This window comes from Erpetoichthys calabaricus, chromosome 14 (genome assembly GCF_900747795.2).
Source record: "Erpetoichthys calabaricus chromosome 14, fErpCal1.3, whole genome shotgun sequence".
Taxonomy (NCBI): Eukaryota; Metazoa; Chordata; class Cladistia; order Polypteriformes; family Polypteridae; genus Erpetoichthys; species Erpetoichthys calabaricus.
Window position 1 is genome coordinate 111,738,999 of NC_041407.2, and position 20,709 is coordinate 111,759,707.

General features: G+C 57.4%; 2 protein-coding genes across 5 annotated transcripts; one reads left to right on the forward strand and one right to left on the reverse strand.

Moving 5' to 3' along the window:
• Positions 1 to 1,842: 1,842 nt before the first annotated feature.
• LOC114664756 (neurexophilin-1) lies at positions 1,843 to 8,020 on the forward strand. Its single transcript, XM_028819004.2, has 2 exons — positions 1,843 to 2,459; positions 6,658 to 8,020. The coding sequence occupies exons 1-2, from the start codon at positions 2,406 to 2,408 to the stop codon at positions 7,366 to 7,368; spliced, it is 765 nt and encodes a 254-aa protein (XP_028674837.1). The 5' UTR covers positions 1,843 to 2,405; the 3' UTR covers positions 7,369 to 8,020.
• A 3,578-nt stretch (positions 8,021 to 11,598) lies between these two features.
• Positions 11,599 to 20,036, reverse strand: spop (speckle type BTB/POZ protein). Of its 4 annotated transcripts, none has more exons than XM_028819000.2 (11): positions 19,921 to 20,036; positions 17,604 to 17,670; positions 16,397 to 16,516; positions 16,015 to 16,136; positions 15,781 to 15,932; positions 15,583 to 15,710; positions 14,887 to 15,064; positions 14,452 to 14,507; positions 14,192 to 14,314; positions 13,958 to 14,100; positions 11,599 to 12,602 (listed from the first exon to the last, which is right to left on the reverse strand). In XM_028819000.2, the coding sequence occupies exons 3-11, from the start codon at positions 16,469 to 16,471 to the stop codon at positions 12,458 to 12,460; spliced, it is 1,122 nt and encodes a 373-aa protein (XP_028674833.1). In that variant the 5' UTR covers positions 16,472 to 16,516; positions 17,604 to 17,670; positions 19,921 to 20,036; the 3' UTR covers positions 11,599 to 12,457. The 4 variants fall into 4 exon arrangements, with proteins under 4 accessions (XP_028674833.1, XP_028674835.1, XP_051775025.1 ...); XM_028819002.2 differs by having other exon boundaries at positions 16,397 to 16,614; positions 17,602 to 17,670; XM_051919065.1 differs by having other exon boundaries at positions 19,853 to 19,971.
• Positions 20,037 to 20,709: the final 673 nt, after the last annotated feature.

Below are 20,709 nucleotides of genomic sequence, written 5' to 3' on the forward strand. Positions count from 1 at the left end.
GAGATCTTCTGGGCTGACCCTGTCTGACTTTATCTGTGACTGCGGACCCCCAGAGGTGCTCTGGGCCAGTGCCAATGCTCCATACTCACTTTGGACCCTCCTTACTCCGCTGTCTGTCACCCCTTATCTTTATGTCACTTGTCACCACCTGCACTCCACAAACTGAGTTGTGTCAGAGAGGACTTGAGGTGACAGGGGGGGTTGGAAGGACCCCAAAAATTCACCCAGATGAAGGAGGAGGAGGAGGAGACAGGTCTGCACATCGCTGGAGGAGAACAACAGACAACTACAGGAGAGAGCCTGGCATCAAGGGGGCAATGCCAGCTATTGAGGTTGGCTGGGCTTCAGTTGTCCATGCAGACAATGGCATCGGACTTCTGATTTTTGAATAAATGATTACAGACATTGGCTGGCATTATTATGGGCATCCATCACACCCAAGGAATTGTCCCGGGCATCACTGGTGTCTGTGATAGACTCTGCCAGGCGCCCATGTCTCCTGTGTGTCACCCAGCCTGCCTGTTGTCCTCGCTCTTATGCCATCTCAGTCACCTCCTGAAGTTTCCCACCTTGAAGCTCCCGGCTATTGGACCAAAGACGATTATCTTAAAGTTCCAACAAGGTTGGCACACCCTGGCATTTGATCAGGGGACACAAAAGTGTCACATCAACCTGAAAGAGGCGAGGGTGCAAACACAAAGCAAAGGGCTGCACAGAGTGGGGTCTCGCATGACCACCGTAAGACCACCCTAGGGTAGCGGGAGCATCGCAGACCCTCGAGTTGGTGGAATTGCTGCACATGGAGTGGCAGATGATGAAGACGAAAAGGGCGTCCAGCTAGTCGACCAAATTATGAAATGGGGGGTCTAAAAATGAGGGAGGGGGGGCTTGGGTATCCCACTGGGTCAAAGTGCACGTCCAGGCAGAGGGCAGCAGCAGCTCATTGCCTGCCAGCTGATTTAGTGCCCGACGTGCCCCAGGGAAGAGCCACTTGACTCAAAGGACTTTAAGAGATGGGCATCAAGAGCCGATGAGGCCGACATGTGCCCGCTGATGGACGGGCAGCTCTTCCAGGGTCCACTCCTGCCACGTGCCCACTGTTGTGCAGATGACCCCCCAGATGTCTGAGGTGGGCAAAGCAAGTGTTGAAGGTGAATCCGTTCTGAAGGTGGTGAAGGAGTTGCCAAGGTAGATGCCAGCTGGTCACAACTTGGAATTCTTCCGAAACTGTAAACCGTAAAACGACTGGAGTGGGGACCGGAAACAGCAGCCCCCTTTACGAAGGTCCAGTCGCCCTCCTGAAGTCGAGTGCCACCTGGACATTGGCAAGCGGGGTGTGTCGTTCCAGACGCGTCCACATGAGGTCGCTAAAACGCCACAAACGTAAGTTGCCACCTGCGCCTGTCACAGAACGCAAAGGCGCGCGCGCCTGGGACAGCGGGAGTGACAAGGACAGGCCCCGGGCACTCACCTGGGCTGTCAGAAGCCGTCACGTGTCGTTGTCGCTGTCACCCTCCCCGACGGCCCCTGACGAGTGGCAGCACCCGCACAACAGCACACCAAGAGTGGCCCACGGGTGTCACTCGCTGTCGCCTCCCCCGACCTTTCCAAATGCCACTCACTTCCTAACTGTTGCTCTGAGCGAACTTGCGCTGGCATCCGCGGGAGTCCTGGCACTACTCCCCTGGCACCGACTCTCCTCTCCGGCCGCCCGCCGCCAGGCCGAGGGTACCCTACACCCACCCCTGGGCGCCCCGGACCTGCGCGGCGGCACAAACGGAAGGTGCCGCGCTGCCTCAAAGACAGGCGGAAACATCAAAGTGGGGGGGGTGAAGGGGGGGGGCAGCCAGGAGACCCCCGAGCCGGAGCGCTCGTGGAAATCAGAAGACTGGGCGCCCTGGAGACCGGCGTGTGACGTCACGTGCCAGGCTCGGGAGCGCAGACGCGCGCTGCCCGGCTCCGGCTTCGGCTCGCCAGGGTTATCTGACAGAGTGCCAGCGATCGCGGGCTTGGTGGGGCCGAGCCCGAGCACGCTCCCCTATAAAAGGCGCACCCGCCGAGCGGCTCCTCAGACGCGTGCTGTGCGCGGGGCGGGCGCTTCGCTGAGCTCTGCAGACCCGCGGCGCGATGACAGAGCCGGAGCACGCCGGCGACTGAGGCACCGACAAGCGGAGAACGAAGTCGCGCCTCTTCCGAAGACCTTGGCGAGACCGCCTTCCTTCCGGCCATGGACGCGAGAGGAGGAGCGCTGCCTCCCCGGGAAGCCGACGGACACAGGGTAGAGTAGCCGGCCGGCGAGGCGCTCCGCCGCGGCTCGCTCGGTGTGGAAGGACGGTCCGCTCCAGAAGACATGCTGTGCACCCCCGTGAGCTCCGGCAGCTGAAGCGCCTCAACTTCGCGAGAAGATGCGCCTTGGCCATTGGTGCGCCGTGCTGCTCCTGCAGGGGGCCACCTACCTGGTGAGGGTCCGGCGTTGGGAGTCTTGGGGGGCTTGATAGTTGGATGGATGGATGAATGAATCGATCGATCGCCGAGGCTCGCGTACGTGCGGGGTTTAACAGGTGTCCCTACTGTCACCGTCGGTGCGTGGCCGTGTCGCGGAGCGAGGTGGCTGCGCGGCGGGTCACTGAACCTGTCCACACATCAAGCAGAACCGTTGTTTTGGGAGGTGTGGGGAGCGGGGGGCTCAGGTGGGCACTGAACACTCCGGAGGTCCGAAGTGAAAGTCATGGACTGTCCCCAGCCGGGACCTCGGCAGACCCCCGTGCGTGCCCATCAATACTGCTGTGCCACACTGTCACGGTGCCTGCCCGTGTCTTTGTGCAGACCCTGTGTTTTGACTGGGATCACTCACCTGGGGGAGACCCTCCACGAGACCTTTCCGTGCGTTAGGCGGTGCAGCCTTCACCTTCCCGAATTTTCTTGTTACTTTCATGTTGCCCTATGGTGGGTGTCAGGACTGGGATCTACCGCCAGACGGGCGCCACGCTGGGGTCCAGTGGTGCGGTCCACCCCACGCGTAAATAAAGGCTTGAGCCATCGACCCCAGGTGCTATATACACGACCCTCTGATGGGGGGCGACTCTCACCGTGGTCGCCTTGCTTCCACAGCCCTGCAGAGCCCCGCGGTTTCGACTCGGCCACAGCTGCTCGGTTCGTCGGGTTGAAGTCGCATCCTGAGCGGATCGCCATAACCTCCGCCAGGCACGAGAGGATTTAAGGGGATTTGAAAATGACACGGTGGGCACGATGGCGCAGCGCTCGGGGTCCTCACCTGCAGCCTTTCGCTGTTCTCCTCAGTGTGTCCAGGAAAACGGCGACTTCTGATTGGAGTCCAAATAAAAATCGCTAAATAAAATGTCATTCCTTATTATGATTAAACTTCCCAGGTGGCATACAAAGTGGACCACTGGGCTCACACAGGTGAGAGTCGCTGCCAGAAACGGAAGGCTTTGAAACGCGTGTGCAGGTGAGTGCGAGTGGCGGCCGCGGAGCAGAATCGACCCCTGATATCGGAGCGACCACCAAAAACAAATCAGACTTTCATCCAAAAGTGAGTGGCAACGAGGTCGGCTTACTGCGAGCGAAATGCGGCGCTCGCTACAGGATTCGGTCTTGTAGGCAGAGGAAGGAGAAAAGAACGGAAGACCCCGGCCGCTGTGCAGAGCTGTGATAGCGCGACAAACGTCGAGGTGTCCTTGGGGTCTCTTAGATGGACAGGCAGATGGACTACTGGACCGATAAAGACAGGTGAGCCCAGCAAGGAAAGAAAAAAAAAAAAAAAGCGAAGAGCCGACGAGTGACGGGACATCCCACGGGGACCACCGAAGTTCACCGGTGGAGAACAATGTGGGCGTCATCGGCATTCACACCGAGTCCGCTTTTCCTCTTGGGACTCCTAGGCTTGTGGTCAGGACGGGGCTGTTCGCACCCACTGCAGAAGCAAATTGGGACTCGCGAAAAAATTTAACGGCGCAGGGCGGCGCCCGAATGGCGTCCCTCACGTGCAGCTGTCCGTCTTATACGGCGCGGACTCTTCGGCCCTTCGACACAACGCCGGACTTGCGCGTCTGTCTGTCGTCTGCTCGTCAATGCAGCGAATGGAAGGAATGGCTGTCTCAATAAAAACCAGCGCCTTATCTATCTATCTATCTATCTATCATATAGTGCCTTTCATTTCTATCTATCTATTGTGCCTTTCACTCACTCTATCTCTCTATTATATAGTGCAGCGTTTCTTAATCTTTAAGTATTTGCCACCCGAGTTTTCATAACAGTTTTAATTGCGCCCCCCCCTAACGTTTTTTTGAAAGGAGCCCACTAATACCAGTTTGTTCTTTTTAATTAATGATATATCATAGATGCATATTTTATTTTATCTACTTAACTTTTATCGACGTTTATCTAACTGTAGATTTATTTTTCTAATATCAGAATGTATTTTAAATTAATTTGTGTTGGTTTCAATAGATGGATTTTTCATATTTTTGATTCTTGTTTTTTTTTTTTACATCTTAGCGCCCCCCTTTATGTTGCTTTGCGCCCCCCAAGGGGGGCCCGCCCCACAGACTGAGAGCCACTGTGCCTTTCACTCATCTATCTCTCTATCTATCTTGTTGTGTCTTCCACTTCTCTGAGGATCTCCTTTGCCAGCTAATCTTATTTAACCCTTTCCACGCCTCTCTATCCACCTGTCTATATAGCGCCCTTCATCTCCAAGTGCCTTTCAATCTCTCTTTCTCTCGGTCAGCTCCCTCACTTCTTTATGTTTTCTTTCTCACTCTTCTTTTCTGTCCACCAGTCTCTAAGCTGACGTGTTTTTATCTCTCAAGTGTCTTTTAGGTTCATCTCTCGGTTCCTCTTTCTTTAATATGGCGTCTTTCACATCTGCCCAGCGGTTTGCTTGTTTTTGTTTTCCCCTCCGCCATGGCGCTTCATGCATCTGCCAGTCTTTCGCGAGTCACAGCAGGGCATGGATGCCAGTCTGCTGCGTCCTGGGAGCCTTGTCTTGGCATCTGCGTGCCCACCCCGCGTTGGTCGTGCCATTTCGTGGCTGCCAGGCGGGCCGCATTTCTGCAAATCTGCACAAAGTGACCTCCAGCCGTCCGCGGCCGAGGCTCCTCTCGGTGCATCTGCGCTTTTAACAGATGGGGAGCGCCGGAAGCCTGCCAAGTGAAGCCGATGTCGTCCCCGGCGCTTCTGCCATACCTGCAGGTCTTAGGCTTGGGCGTGAGGGGAGGGCAGTGCGGGCACTCGCGTGCTTGGCACGTGTCGCACTGCTGTCAGGAGGTCAAGGTGTGAAAAAGCCGGGTAGAGTCACGCGATCGTGACTGGCACACTTGGGACAAGCCCAGCGGCTCTGAGAGAAGGTCCGTCAAGCCCAAACGACGCCTTAGGGTATGGTGCCCACCGCGGTGGTCTCTACACCGTCCTCACAGTGTGCGGTTCCTGTTTCTGAGCCCCTGGACGACTAGAGACCACCAACAAAATAAAGAATTCGAGCAGCAACGGGCTAGTATTGTGACACAATGTGGTCAGGGTGGCATTCCCGTCACTTCGAGGCAGACTCTCCTTTATAGCGCCTTTCCTACAGTGGCATCGTATTTCAGATACTAAAGGCGGCTGCACGGCGCTATATTAAGTTTAAAAGGGGTCTTTGACCGCAGTGCCCCTGGTGGCGGCACACGGACGGCGCGCTCCCGTTTATTGCTAATTGCGCTCGTAATGAGAGACTCCGATTTAAAGGAGAGGCGCGCGCGCGCGCTCTCGCTCGGTCACATCGGGACGTCGCACTCGGCAGCAGACAGTGACCGAGAGGGGGCGCACCGTGTGGGGCAGATGGTGGAGCCCTCCGTTGAGTTAAAGGGGGGTGGTCGATGGCGACTCTCTCTCTCTCTCGGCCTGCCCGACCCCCCCACACACCCCCCCTTCGCTCTCCGCGGTCCCCCGTCGCCCGATCGAAGTGCCGACAATGCAGGCGCCGCGCCGCTCGTTACACTCGGGGCCGCGCGCGGGGCTCCCTGCAGCTTTCCACATGAAGCCGCGGCTCCTGGCTTGCCACGTGACCATTAAAATGGGCACCGGGGGTGGCATCTGCTGTGATGGGCGCCGCTGCAGCATGCACCTCTAATCGACCAACGAGGGCATCGACTCCCTTTAAGAGCATTAAAACAGAATGAAGGTGAAGCCGCTAAAACTGGTGCAGCAGGACCACATTGGCAGCCACATTCCACCTAAATGGGCACCCTGGACAAGTACTGAGGTGTGGTGCCAGCAGATAAGCTCAAATAAACGGATGTGCAGGGAAAGCACAGAGTGGATAGTCGGGCACACAAGGGCCAGTGCTACACTGGGCATTACGGTGGAAATCATCAACCTAAAAAGCAGAGACATGCCAGGTGACCACTAGACCCCGCATGTAACGGGTCTGGGTAAAAGTACACAAAAGTCCTAGGGCCACTGACTGGCAGGCCTCCTTTTCCACTCATGCCAGGCTCACTTTATATGGTTGGTGCCACTCGGCCATGGCATCCCATCTGCAGACCGCACCCTGTGAACCCAGGTTTGACTGCCACTCTTTCCTAGCGGTGGGTGTCGGGGAGCAGTGGGACTCGGGTATGGAGAGTCGGCTGACCTACTGCCCTTTCTCATCCACAGGTGGCACTTGCACAAGTCGAGCCTTTGGACAGCAGAGCTGCCAAGACGGTGGGCGTCCTCAGCGAAGCCCTCGACCGCTGGACTCGCAGTAAAGCGGCCAACGACTCTGCCCTCGAGCTACCCTATCACCCGCCTGTGCCATTCTCCAAGCAGGAGTTCTGGGAGATGCTGGGAAACGACCCGCGGGTGGACTCCATTTCCAGAGTCAAACGAAGGCCCATCGTCAAGACGGGCAAATTCAAGAAGATGTTCGGTTGGGGCGACTTCTACTCCAACATCAAGACGGTGCGTCTCAACTTGCTGATCACCGGGAAGATCGTGGACCACGGCAACGGCACCTTCAGCGTCTATTTCCGGCACAACTCCACGGGCCAGGGGAACATCTCCGTCAGCCTGGTGCCCCCCGTCAAGGCGGTGGAGTTTGACCTCGAGCGGCAAAGCGTCATTTACCCCAAGGACTCAAAGATCTTCAACTGCCGCGTGGAATACGAGAAGGTGGACCGCAACAAGAAGACCTCACTGTGCAACTACGACCCGTCCAAGACCTGCTTCCAGGAGCACATCCAGAGCCACGTCTCCTGGGTCTGCTCCAAGCCCTTCAAGGTCATCTGCATCTACATCTCCTTCTACAGCACCGACTACCGCATGGTGCAGAAGGTCTGCCCCGACTACAACTACCACAACGAGATGCCCTACCTGCCCGCGGGGTAGGCCTGGGCCGAGGCGACCGCCCCACCCCTGGATCCCAGCAGAGCCTCCATCAGCAGCCCAGGTGGGACGCAAGCATCTCTCGCAGTGACATTAGCGCCCCCTGCAGGTCCCCTCATTGGGCAGCAATCCAAGGAAATTCACACAAACACCACGAGAGCAGGGGCGCCACAAAGACAATGGAGGAGAAATGCCGCCCCCCATGTCCCCCAGCCTCAGAGGGCCCGGTAAGGATGAATGAGAAAGGGGCAGAGCGAGTGTGATGGTCCTGCCCGGCTCCCCCGCTGCCCCCCTCCCAGACATGCAGGCAGGCCTCGGCCACTGAGCAACATTCTGTTTGGCAGCATTAGCATCTCATTTGCATGTATTAGCATATTGTTTGCATGCTGCCAGCAGCCCTTTGAAAGCAGAGGGCAGCAGAGGCGCTCGGACCGTTTGTCACGGCACGCGTGCAGCGGCAGCCGTTTGAAGCGAGTGGCCAGCCTCTGCGGTGACGTCCCCACGGAGCCTCCACTGACCAGTGAGGGGCATGAGGTGGGCACCTGCTGGACACCTGGATGTTGGCTCTGCCTCTTCTCATAGGGTGGGTACCTGGGATCTCAGTGATCAGGTCGACTGTGGCTGTGTGTAATAAAGGACAGTGAGTGACATGTGGTGACAGCTGTCTGTTGTGTCATTGAAAGGGCACACACGTCAGGCTTCGGCTCAGCTTTACTTGTTTTGGCACCAAGCAGGTGGGAATGCATGCCCAGGGACTGTGCTGCCCCATTCTGTGCCATCTGACCAGCCAGGCTTCACCCCAGAAATTCGACATCAGCGCCCCCTGCGGGGTCCCACCTCACAGTGCCAGCACCTCCTCCTCCCCCCTTTTCCAGCTCATCTTCTCCTACTGTTGACAAAATCCTTGAGGGAATTTCCTTCGTCTTCAGTAATTACAGCTGGAATGAGGAGGCTGGCATGTGGGCCTCTAGGGAGCGGAGCGGCACCAGAGTAGAGGGGCCGACAGGCACAGGAGAAAAACACGGGTGGGCAGGGGTACAAGTCACCATGGCAGGAAGTGAGTAAAGAGATCGGGGTGAATCTGGGCATGGCAGGGGGCAGTGGGCACAAGTTAAGGGGGCGAGTAAAGGGAACTTCAAAAAAAAGTAACGAGCAAAGGCCTGTGGGGCATCTGAGGAGCCCTGGAAGGATGGAAGTGCGAGGGAGGAGTAAAGGGAACAATGTGACGAGGAGGGAGGGTGAGGGTAAAGAAACAACCGAGAGTGGGAAAGGGGCACAGATTTGAAGGCGGGGCTTTGCTTCTGATGCTGCCCACTTTAGGACCATGGCACAGGCCCTGGTCATGTTCCACTGCTAATCCAGAAGGTTCTCCCTGGTGATGCCCATTACTACTTAAAGTGACTTGGGTGCCAGGCCACGAGGGAGACTGGACGTGGCTGCGGGCATTGAGGCAGTAGTGTGGCACACAGAGCCATGAATACCATGCCATGGCCAAATAACCTAGGAGCCCCTCAATGCCATGTTCTGTCTGTGCTCCAGTCTAACAAGGGTACCCGTGACAGATGGCAAATGCACTTGGTGCCACGTTTATTTATTAAACTGCGCCACTGGATGAGTGCCCAACCAGAAATGGCCCGTCTGCAACATAGAGGAACAAGATGCTATGTTGTAGTGCCCAGGCAGGTGCCAGCTTGGCCCCCAGGTACACTAAGATGATGCATGGTAGATAGGGGTCAGTGATCAGCGGCTTAGTGTGCCACACAGGGTGCCAACAGAAAGAGCTCAACAGGGTCACCAGGCGGTTCATCAGGGTGATGTGGCACTTGTGCCTCCCAAGGTGAATGTGCGTGAGTGGAGGCCACATTGTTAAAGGTTTGTTTTGAGCCAGTTATCCCACACACAACAGACGGCGCCAGCTGCGCCAAGCACTTCGATCGTACACCTGGCATCATCGACTCACTGCCATCTAGCAAAAGGCCAACAAGGCCAGGTGAACTTCGGTCTCCATGCGGCGCGTGGTGGCAGCAGGGAAGAGCCACTCGGCTCCTAGGTGCCAATTGCAGTGATGAACGAGTGCGCCACGCAGAAACATATGTTGGCAGCGGCCGGCGAGATTAAAATGCTGAGGAAATAATTGCTGCCGGACACGGCGCTTCATTAATTAGAGAGCTGCGCAATACGTCTTGGTAAATGCCAGCGGAAACAGCGGCAGCGGCTCCTTCAGCACAAAATGAATTGGAGCTTCCACATGGCAGCCACGTGCCCGCTGCCATGGGGGGGGGGGGGGCACTCAGCAGATGGCACAGCAGGCAACAAGAAGAGAGAAATTAACACAAATAAAAAGTGAGAGCGACAGGTGGCAACACCATCCCCGGAGACACAAGTGTGCACAATAAGGTGTAAGTGAGTGCCAGTCAGTCCATGTGGCATCAAGTGTGTGACATGGCTTGAAGACAAGTGGCAGCGTATAAGCCAGCAAAACCAAGCCCTCGGGCACCCACGCTGGTGTGAGCCTCACCCCAGGCAGTCAGCCATCTCTTGAAGTGTGCAAGGAAGAAGAGCAATAGGACGGGCATCTGGGAGACGGGCAGGGCGGCTCACACACTCTGCCCAGCATCAGGGTGGTCCCGCTGATAGTCAAGTTCACGCTCTCATCAACGTGTCGTACTAACACAGCGACACCCGTTCACACACTCTGCCCGCTCTCACACTCCTACTGGGGTGTCGCACCAACATCTCCCCCCTCGCTGGTTCTCCCGCGCCCGCACACACACTCCCGCTCTCACCTTCACAGTCTGACTTGGCACACTCACCCTTCTGCCATCCCTTGCACCCCCATCTACTTCCCCCCTCGCTCAGTGTGACATGTGCCACTCCATCACCTGGTGGTGGGCCGTGGCACACATCATTTCCTTGAGCGGCGGCGAGGGTACAGACGGCGCCCGCAGCTGTAGTTGGCGTGACGGCCTGGAGTGCCACTAATGGAGATGGATGCTGGAAAGGCTTGGAAGTTAATTGCAGACAAAGGAGAAGCGCCGGGGCGGCAGTGGAGGGCGACGACAAGCCTGGCGGCCGAGCACTCGGTGTCCAGCCCGGAGCTGCCGTGCCAGCGCAGATAGCGGGGGCTCCTGTAAGAGGTTATCCATGGCGGGGCGAGGGGCACCCACCCAGATATGCCCTTCGAGCAGAGCCAGCCAGCCAGCCAGCCAGCCCCATTGTCGTTGGCAGCAGCGGCGTGGCTCCCACACGAGAGCAGATGGTCTCTTAATTCAATTAGCACCTCAGATTATCGATCCCTAAACGGAGCGCCAAGAACAAGGCCCGTCGTGGTGTTTGGGACGCCAACTTCTGTCTGCCACGTCTCGTTTCCTGTGACTGGTGTGCCACACGGCCCGCTGTTAACACCTGTTAAATGTGCCCAGCAGCCGCACGCCGATGAAACACCTCGCATCACATTTCGATTTAAATGGAGAGTCGCTTAGGCCGGTTTCCATGGAGACCGCTGCAAACACCGATGGCAGACTGGCGAGGGGTCCCTGGGTCGCGGAGCGGGTAAGAAGGCTACTTGGTGGGTCTACCCCCTGCCTGGCATCTGGATGCCAATACACCGATTCACTAAGGCAAACAGAGGCAACGGGGCACATGCCCATGACCCAGGTGCCTGGCCACAGGTTGGCACAGGGACAACATCTTCACCCATTCGGTTTCCTTCGCTGCCGACTTCGCACTGGCTTGTGGCATGGTGCCATCTCCAAGTGGCGAGCTAGGAGCCCCCAAGCCGCTCTGCCCGTCTTTTCACTTGCCAGCTCTTTATCATTGCGAGTCTTGGCAGCGTCGACAGATGGCACATCATCTGATGTTTAGGTAAATGAGTTGCATGAGAGGAGGTGCCAAGCAGATCACAGCGGCCGAAGCGCGGGGGGGGGGGGGTCTGGAGGGGGCAGTGAAGGGGCGCTATATGAAGGAGCCGCGATGAAAGTGGTAACCAGGCAACAGGAGGCGGTGGGCACGGCAGCGCGGGGGTTAACGCGGCCCGCCAGCTCGTCTAATGAGGAGATCAATCGGGCGGCGGGGGGGGTTTACTTCTTGATCCTTTAACTTTTCATTTCAAATTGCTTTCCTCTCACAGCTCAATCGTGAGGCTGCGGCGCCGACAAAAGGCGGCGGGGGGGCAGCGCCAACACAAAGGGCACCACGGCGGGGGTCAAGAAAGACGCAGACACAGCAAGGCGCTACAATACAAAATAGCGGTCATTTATATCTTCAAAAACCCAAAGAAGATGATGACGGGTACAACTATGGAGACATCGGGCACCGGCGACAGCAACTGAGAGGGCGGGCAGCGGAGGGCAACTGGGCACTCAGTCCGTCCAGCCGGCCACTCCCTTTAATACAAAATTCCAATTGAATATGCAAATGACAGGTCAACTCACTCCAATCAGCATCCATAAAAACGGAATTTACAGACGTCACCGACACAGGGGTGCCCGCCTGTGCCAGGCATGCCGCCAGCGCTTACCTCTCCTACATCTCGCTCCTTCTGTGAGGCCAGAGGGGAGTCACGTGGCACACGTGGCACTCCGTCCTTTGGCCAGGTTTAGTTTAGTTTAGTTTTTTTTTTTTTTCCCAAAATTTCCAAATAAAAATTTTCCAAGGAATGAGCCGAGCACTGGCACCCGCCGCTCTCCTCGATTCCAAGCTTCCTTCCAGTCTGGTTGCCAGTCAAGCGGAGCTCAGGGAGGGAAGAAGTTTTAGTGCAAGTTTGAGAGTGAGCGGGCGGGCGATGGGGCACCGGCGTCTGATCCGTTTGTTCCTCCTCCGCCACGGCCTTCCTGCTTGGCATCCTTTGGCTCGCTTCCATGAAAACAGCCGGATGGCGGGCAGCCGTCGCCCGAAAGGAAACGCTCAAAGCTCTCACTCTGCTGTCCTTGCACAGCCACAAAGGCACGAAGTACAGGGCCCCGGGTGGGTCTAGGGGGCGCCGTGCCAGGGGCTGCCCACTTGTCTTTTTCCTCGGGTACAAATCACAAGAATCAAATCAAAGCAGTTCTCAAAATGGAAAGTGGAGGTGGGGGGGCAGCAGGAGGGCAGATTAGGACTGCTTCAGCCGCTTCCGCGGGGGGCCCAGGAAGGGGCACTGTGCTGATGCCAACGAGCGGTACGCTTCGGCCACGAGGTGAGGGTGCGACACCACCATGGACTTCCAGCCAGAGGTCTCCATGACGTCCGAGGCGTGGCTGTCAAATAAAAGGAGAGCACATTAAAAGGGGGTCCGCAGGCCAACCCGAGGACACCGCGCCCCACCGGCCGACATCCCAACAGGTGCCAGGAACGGAGCTGACCGGCCAGGGCGAATGCTTCGGCACAACCTAACCTGGCCAACACACGGGGTGGGTACCTCACCAGCGGTGACATCCTGGGGGGTTACGACCTGAAGTGACCATTTGGGTTTTGAGAAACATGGAGCCCACCAGGGTGGAGGCGTCAGGGGATACCGATCAACATGCGCCACATGGCTGCTTGGAATACCTAAGGTGCCCACGGGTACAGCCCAGTGAGTGGCACAGTGGTCCCCAGCATGGATTCGCAGATTGTGCACCAGTGGATCAAACCCCCGTCTTTCCCTCCCGGGTGCCCGCTGAGGACTCCAAAGTGGCCCCTCGGTGTGTGACGGGGTCCTATGACTCAATTGTAACAAGCCCAGTGCAGTTGCCTCTAATTTATGGGCCCCCACGTGTGGTGCCCCCCCAATCTCCCATCGATTTCTCCTTCGCTCACAAATCCCGACATCGCAGAGCCGTCAGCCGGCTCGTTGGGCAGCAGACGGATCTCTCGGCTGCCCGTCTCATTTCACCCGTGTCAGCGAGCTCCGCGATATCAATTAAGTACATGATGGGCCTCCGAATGCGGATGGTGCAGCTGCAATTACGACGGGCATCCCTCGACGCTTCACACCGCCCACTTAACAGCCTCACACGCTGCATGAGGAAGAAGGAGCGTTGGCACACACAGCAGCGTGGCGAGGCCTGGGGCAAAGGCCTCACGTGGCACTGCCAAGCACAATGGCTCTTTATTCAGCAGCACCATGGGCCAGAGCAGTGGCACCAGTGGGCACCCGAATGTGGCGGAGGAGGGAGGCGAGCGGCTACAGACACGGCTCCTTCTGACGCGGGCACAATATCCTCAGATCAATATCAATTCCTTTTCCGCGGCACCTGTCAGGTGTGCGAGATGGCTGAGCGCCCGCGTCCCAGGGGCATTGTCAGAACATCGACATGCCGAGCGCAATAAGCGCCCCTCGCCATCCTTCTTCGCGCTAATCCAAGGCCTCTGCTCTAATCAGCGGGTGGGGGCAGGGAGTCTGCCGGGCAGCGCCGCTGTGCCGCGGCCTCGCCATTTGTTACGGCTCACAATTTTCTCCATTGATTTTTTTTTTTTGTCAAGCGAGAGCAGGAGGGGCGACGCGGGCAGAAGCCGAAGGCTCCCATCTCCGGGGACGAGGATCAACAAAACTGCAATATGGCATCAAATTAAAGTGTCAACAGCGCACTGACAATGAATGCGGGCAGAGAGCGGCGCGGGGGGCACTCACTAGTTGATGAAGTCCACCGCCTGAGTCTTGAGCTGGTCGGCGCTGTGAAGGTCCGCCAGGATGAGGATCTCGGCCGCGTTCTCCACCGACAGGTTACTGCAGAGGGCATCCTCACACATCACCTTGAGGCGCTCCAGGGCGTACTGGCGGGGGCACAGACAAGACAGACGTGAGGCACAAGAGCGGCGCTGCACACGGGCCGCTGCCAGGACGATGCTGCCCGGGCTGACCTACCTTGTCCGCGGCAGCAAGCAGGTCGTCTGCCATCTTGTCAAGGTTGGGCGCCTTGCCCGTGTAAATGAAGCACATCATCTCTTTGAAAACCTCGGGCTCCACGTCGTTGATCTCCACTCGGTTCTGTAAAATAAGGGCAGAGTCACAGTGTGACGGCTGGCAGCACGATGCCACTCTCACACATTCAGTCAGTGCAGGAAAACAAACAAACAGAGGGTCTCAGCAGTCCAGACATCGCCCACCCCACCTGTGCCACTCACCTTTTTGCTCTCCTCCATCTCGTGCTCAAACATGGCACTAAACACTGGCGAGCGGGCTGCGGAATGAAACACACAAGACAGACAACTTTAGCCGAATGTGGGCTTGGTGCCAATGCCAGTGGCTGGTCACACTTGCTGAAAACTCTAGTCAAGTGTCACATGCCTACTTCTTTCACCCGGGCAGCAGGGCTGGCACAGGGGTGCACTTGGCCTTGGCCTGCTCCATTTTGCACAGCTGGTGCACAACGGCAGGCCCATCGCTATACACGCTGTGCCAGGCACTGGGGAATCCCATCGTGCTAATGACGCTGCTCCTCTCCACGTCCCTGTGCCCCCGCTCTGCCAGTCCCCAGATTCATCATTACGCAATCAGATCATCTTTGGGGGGGATCGCAAGTCACTCACGAGTAACAACGCGGACCACCAAACGCCTACCTGCCAGAATAGCCTTGTGGGCCTGGAATTCCTGCCCCGCCACACACAGGGAGCAGTCCGTGAAGCGCGAGTTTTCCCACAATCCTCCGAGCTCATCTGCCAGGCGGCACTCGGGCACCTTCACCATGTTCATGGTGTTCTGCCCAGAGATGTTCACCGAGTCCTGCACCACACTGACCTGCCAGGGCAAAGCGAGAAAAGGACACAAAAGTTAACCACTCTGTCCTGGCTTGGGAATGCCAGATACTCGGGCACTGCACCGCCTCTCATACCCGGGTGGCAGTCGCCACACTCTGATAGAGCCAGGTGCCAACTCTGAGAGAGAAAGAGTGGAGGAGCACAGGCTGGCCCGCATGGACCCGTGAGGGGCACTCACAGCACCGCACCTCGGGCTCAGCAGGCACTTGGCACTAATGAACGATGGGTGCCGCCACGCGTGCAGATGCAGCGTCAGCAGAGAGAGCACGAGAAGGGAGAAGTCATTTATCCCACAAGATGTCGGCTCCTGCTGGCCACCACGGCGCACGTTTTAATAAGGCATACCAAGCGAGTGCCAGGTGCGCCCGTGCAGACCCATCCATCACGAGGGGAGCTTCGGAAGGCCGCGGCCAGCTTACCGTGTCTGGGGTGATGCCAGTGCCTTCGAGGGGGCTCAGCTCCACCATACCGTGCCCCTGGCATCGACGGCACACTTACCTCACAGAAGAGGGTGAGCTTATCGTCGGGCAGCAGCCCGTTGGCCTCGTCCAAGAGGAAGTCTCTTCGGATGAACTTCTTGAAGCCCCAGTCCTTGCCCTGCACGAAGCGGTATGCCCGCTGGCTCTCTGAAAGGCAGGAGATGAGAGTGAGAGGGTGACGGGCACAGTCTGGCTGGACTACAGTGCCCACACCTACCCATTGCCTTCGTCTCCTCCCCCTTGGCGTTGAGGATGGAGAACTTGAACTTGGCCCGGACTTCGCTCTTGGGACAGCTGACGAGCAGCAGGTACAAGGACAGGTAGTCCTTACTCTCCTCGTCCAGCCCCTTGGGATTGACCCTCAGACACCTGCGGGCAGAGGACAAGGAGCTGAGCTTGGCCTGAGGCAGGACACGCGATCTGCCCACTGCCACGCCTGAGGCCCACCTACCACTTCAGCTTGTCATTGGCTCCTGACGAGAAGGTCGAACTCTTGATCACCTCGCCCATCTCCTCCCGGCAGAAGCTGAAGTTGTTGATGGTCCACATGTAGGAGAACTTGACAACTTTGATCTGAAAGAGAGGCCGATGGTGAGGAGCTGCTGGAGCGGGCATCTCGGCACAACCCACCCCTTCACAAATATGATGATGCCCGCCTCACCCACTCACCTGCTTTCTGAATTGCCTTTCTCACTTTTCCTGCCACCCACCCTCAGGCCTTTGACCTGTTGTCACTTGAGCCACTTCTCAGCAGGCCCGCCCCCAAATGATGCCCGTCTACTCCTACAGTGCCCCATACCCACCTGCTGTCACGACATCCCTCCCCAACCTACCTGTGTGTAACACCAGCTCTCCGCCACCGGCCCGCTGGACATTTCTGCGGGAGGAGGACTTGGCACTCTTGACATCGCCAGCTTGAAATGGTGTGCCAACGTCCAGATCAAGAAAAAAAACTTTTAAAAAAATTAAAATTGGGGAAGGGGGGAGGAAAAAAAAAAAAAAAAAAAAAACCCCACACTGCAGATGTGTCGTCCCCGCTGCTGTTGTCTTCCTGTAAAAGAAAACAAGTGGGCAGTCAGGAGGTTGGCAGACAGGGGGCAAGGCGACAGACAGAAAGCCATGGCGACGAGAAATGTCAGCACCTCTCATAGGGGCCACCATTCCAATAATTTAATCGATTCCAGGTGGAATTCCAATTCGAATGCCTACTGCCAGCTGGGCACACCCAGGCACTCACGGCAAGTGCCCTCTAAGCCCCACCACAAGACGAGCACTTTATCAGCCGGCAGCGCACGCGCCCGCCGGAGGAGGAGGCCCGGCCGGACCCCGGCATGGCAGGCCCCCAACGTGGTTGCCGAGGCAACGAGGCAGCCTCATTATCCTGCCGTTTGCCGAGGTGCTCGCGAGGCCTTGAACTCTCCATATTGCTGGCGAGCTCAATCATCTGCAAACTGGCAAGTGCCAGCGAGACGCGGCGCTCCCCTGAAAGCCGGCCGCGGCCCCTAAGCTAATAAAGGTGAAATTAGGTGCCTTCCACCGCTCAAGGCATGTTGCTAGGCAACCAGGAAAGGCAGAGAAAGTTGGAAAGCAGCGGCGGCGGCGAGTCAACACGGGCACTCGGTCAGCTCCGAACTCCCACAATTCATTATTCGTTGGAGCCAACCGTCCGGGTCGCTTGCCAACAGCTGCCAATTCCTATATAGCGCCTTATACAGCTTTTTTCTGTATGGCGTCAATGTGGTCCTGTGCCCGGGATCTGCCGAGAGGTGGCTTGGCAACTCACACATCTCAGGGTGGCTGTCCCAGTAGCGCTCATTCATTAAATGGTTGGCATCCTGGCAGGCAAGGAGAACCCAGGATGGACTGGACAGGATGACATGCTGCGCCAGCTGCTGCTCAATGCTTGTTCAGTTAGAACAAACGTCATCATCAACTGCCAGCAAGAAGGCAGAGAAGCAAGTTGGCGCTGCCAGCAAACAGCACTCTCGTATCATGGCGGAGACCTGCCACTCATTGGGCACGGAGCTCAGCTACTTACACAGATCAGGGCACCTCAGACATCTGGGCAGCAGACGTTTGCCACTGGACGGCCGAGCCGAGCAGCAACCTGTGGAGACAAAAGTGAGAGGAAGGTTTAGGTGGCACCAGAAACCAGTGGAGGGAGGGGGCACTGCAGTCAGTGTTCACAGCATGCCAGCTGAGGTGGCACCCGAGTGCCCACTTTATTCATTTTTGCTTTTTCTTTTCTTTCAAGACCTCAAATTCAAAGCCAGAGAAGTTCACTTGGGTAAAGCCCTAGAAGTGCCTCAAAATAAAGGACTGGCAGGCCACAGTGGCCAAGTGAGCCCACTGCTCAAAGGGCACAGGTGGCCACTCAGGCACCACAGCACACATTGTGGGCAAACGTCTCCAAGGGTTAGGGTTAGGTCAAGGTGCTAATAAGATTTACCGGGCACCTGCCACAGCACTTTCAATGTGTGCCAAGCCCATCTCTGGCAGCAGTGGCCTACTGTCCAGACAAACAATATGAAGACAATGGGAAGACAGCTGATGCCCAAGTGGCACTCCAAGATGGTGGGCACCATTACTGTTGGCAGTAAGCGAAGCTTAAGTATCACAATCTGCCCCATAAGTGGCGACGAGGCCATTGACACCGGGGAAAAGTGGGCACCAGAACCTCATGCCAAACCGAGGCACAAGCAGACAGATGTCAAGTACAGGTGTGCGTGCAGCCGAGACGAAAAGGGAGAATCAGGAGTGTGAAATGCCCTCGGCCTGCCAGTCTCACCCATGGGCATCGTGCTTTAGAACCCAACAAGAGCAACTTGCAAAGCACACAGCGAGGCGCCGCCTGACGATGATTCATGCGTGCCAAGCGCCACTTAATAGAAATGCAAGCAACGTGGAGCACCCGCCATCAACGCCAGCGCGGCACATTCGTCTTGCTTTGTCAACGGCGCCAGCAAGCGCGACATGAGCGAGCAAATCGACCCAGTGAATAATCAGCCATCGCGGACACGCCGCTGCCAGGGCCGCGGAGCACCTTGGGTTCATGGCGCTATATGAAATGAAGACAACGACTGGGCGCACATCAGGGCGGGCAAACATAAGGCTGTCAACCTCGGCTCAAGCAGGTACAGGAAGGGACATTGGCACGCTCAGCTGCAGACCCTCGCGGTCATCCGACAGGTGGGCAGCAGGTGTGGCGGAGGCAATTTTTCACTTGTGCTCCGTCAGCTGCCAGGTGTCTACGTTAGGCAAGCGCGCCAGCCACTATCAATCACAATAAGCAAGAGCGAGACAGTTGGCGAGCGCCCACACTGCACCTCGCCGCTCACAAAAGCATCAGCCCCCCAAGAAGAGCAGAGCAGAGCAAGGGCTGTCTTATGTAGCGTCTTTCATGCCTGATCGAAAGGCCAGACTATGAACTCCAGAGGTCCACACCAGCGGCCGACTGAACTTCCGGTTCACAGCCTCCAGGTGGCAGCAAAGGCTATGTGGGACAGGAGGGAGCCATTGCAGGTGTTCAAGGGGGTCACAAACAACCCCAGCCTTAAGGTGCCACCTGCACCTCCATTTATGTAGCTCCTCCCACAGACGCCTGTCCAGTACCAGCTTCAAATCGCTGGACAGCCAACTAGCCCTCGCACCCAGGGCTCTTCAGCAACAGGTCGCCAGAGGTCGCTAAAGCTGAAAACGCCGAACGACAGGACTCATATAGCGCCTTTCACGGCCGGCGTTAACAGCACCGGAAGGTATTTACTGCTCGAGACAAACGGAGGACCAAATCAACGAAGTCGGCCCGGCGGCCGCTCGCGAATCACACAAAGCGCGCGTCCCAGGGTGCATGGCGCCCCTAGCGCCCGTCCACAGAGCCACGCCAGGCCGCCACCGTCCGCAGCTCCCTACTGCGCAAGCGCATCACCAGCGCGGCGCACTATTTGGCAGGATGCCCTGCAGGCAAGAAGCACGCATGCGCCAAGCTTCCCCCCCATTGACTTCCACGGCGAGCTCACAATTTGGCAAGCAGGCCCCTCTGCACTGACGCACAGGCCGAGCGCGTACAAAAACAGCGGGCAAGAAGAATGAAAGGAGCGGGGAGCGAAGGAGCGAAGGCCCGAGCGGCAGCCAACGCGATCCCGGGACGAGCCCCACCGCTTGAAGGCCCGCGACACCGCCTTTCTCCGTGACGCCAGCCCGGGGCTCTGCGGCCCCGCAGCGCTCGAGCCTCACCGCGCTCGGCCCGCCGCCACCACTGCTCCGTTTGCTCGCTCCTCCCATCCACTCACCCGCCCGGCCAGTGCAGGAACACCAAAGGGGCGCCGTTGCCCACCACCAGCCAGCAGAAACAACTCACCCCTCAGGAGCGGCTTCGCCCGGGTCGGAGCTTCTCACTCACTTCCCTTTACATCCGGGTTAGCGCCGTGACGTCAATCTAAGGCCGCCCCCTCCCTTCCCCGACGGCGCGCCTGGCCTGACCGTGACGTCACATGAAGCGGACAGCGCTCATAGCGTTGCGGGTCAGAACCTGAAAGGCGCTATATAAGATGTAGAGAAGCTGTTGAAAAAAAGGGGGGCGCTGCTAGGCAACCGTGTCTACATCCGGCCTCACACTGTGACGTCAAGTCAAGGCAGTTTCTCCCCCCCCCACCACCACCTTCATTACAGGTGGCATCCGAGGGCGCCCCTATTATGGGATGTCGATCTGCGCTTGCTACCGAGGTACCCCCTTCCAGGCGCTAGAACTGCAGAGCTCTTCACTGGGGCCAGTGGTTCAAGATATGCTGGACAGCTGGGTACACTTTATTCCCACTGTAAAGGACTTCGGCAGAGCACGGCTCCCGGGCCTGCCTGGAAAATCATTTCATAAAATCTTTTGTTCTGCCAGTTTGATTGCTATATAGACTGACATTTTTGAAAGCATAAGCCACCCAAATGAAATGACGCGAGGGCACCACTGGCACGATTGGCGAGGGGCGCCGCGTCTTCTCCGATTTTGTTTCCCTCATTCAGGCTCTCGGCCTCTTTAATTACTTCTCATTTGCATAAATCCCAAGGGTCTCTGCACTCGTAGGCTGCTTAAGAAGTGCAGAGTAGGCCACGATTTCGAGGGGGTGGGGGGCTTTAGTGCCACCTGGCGACCATC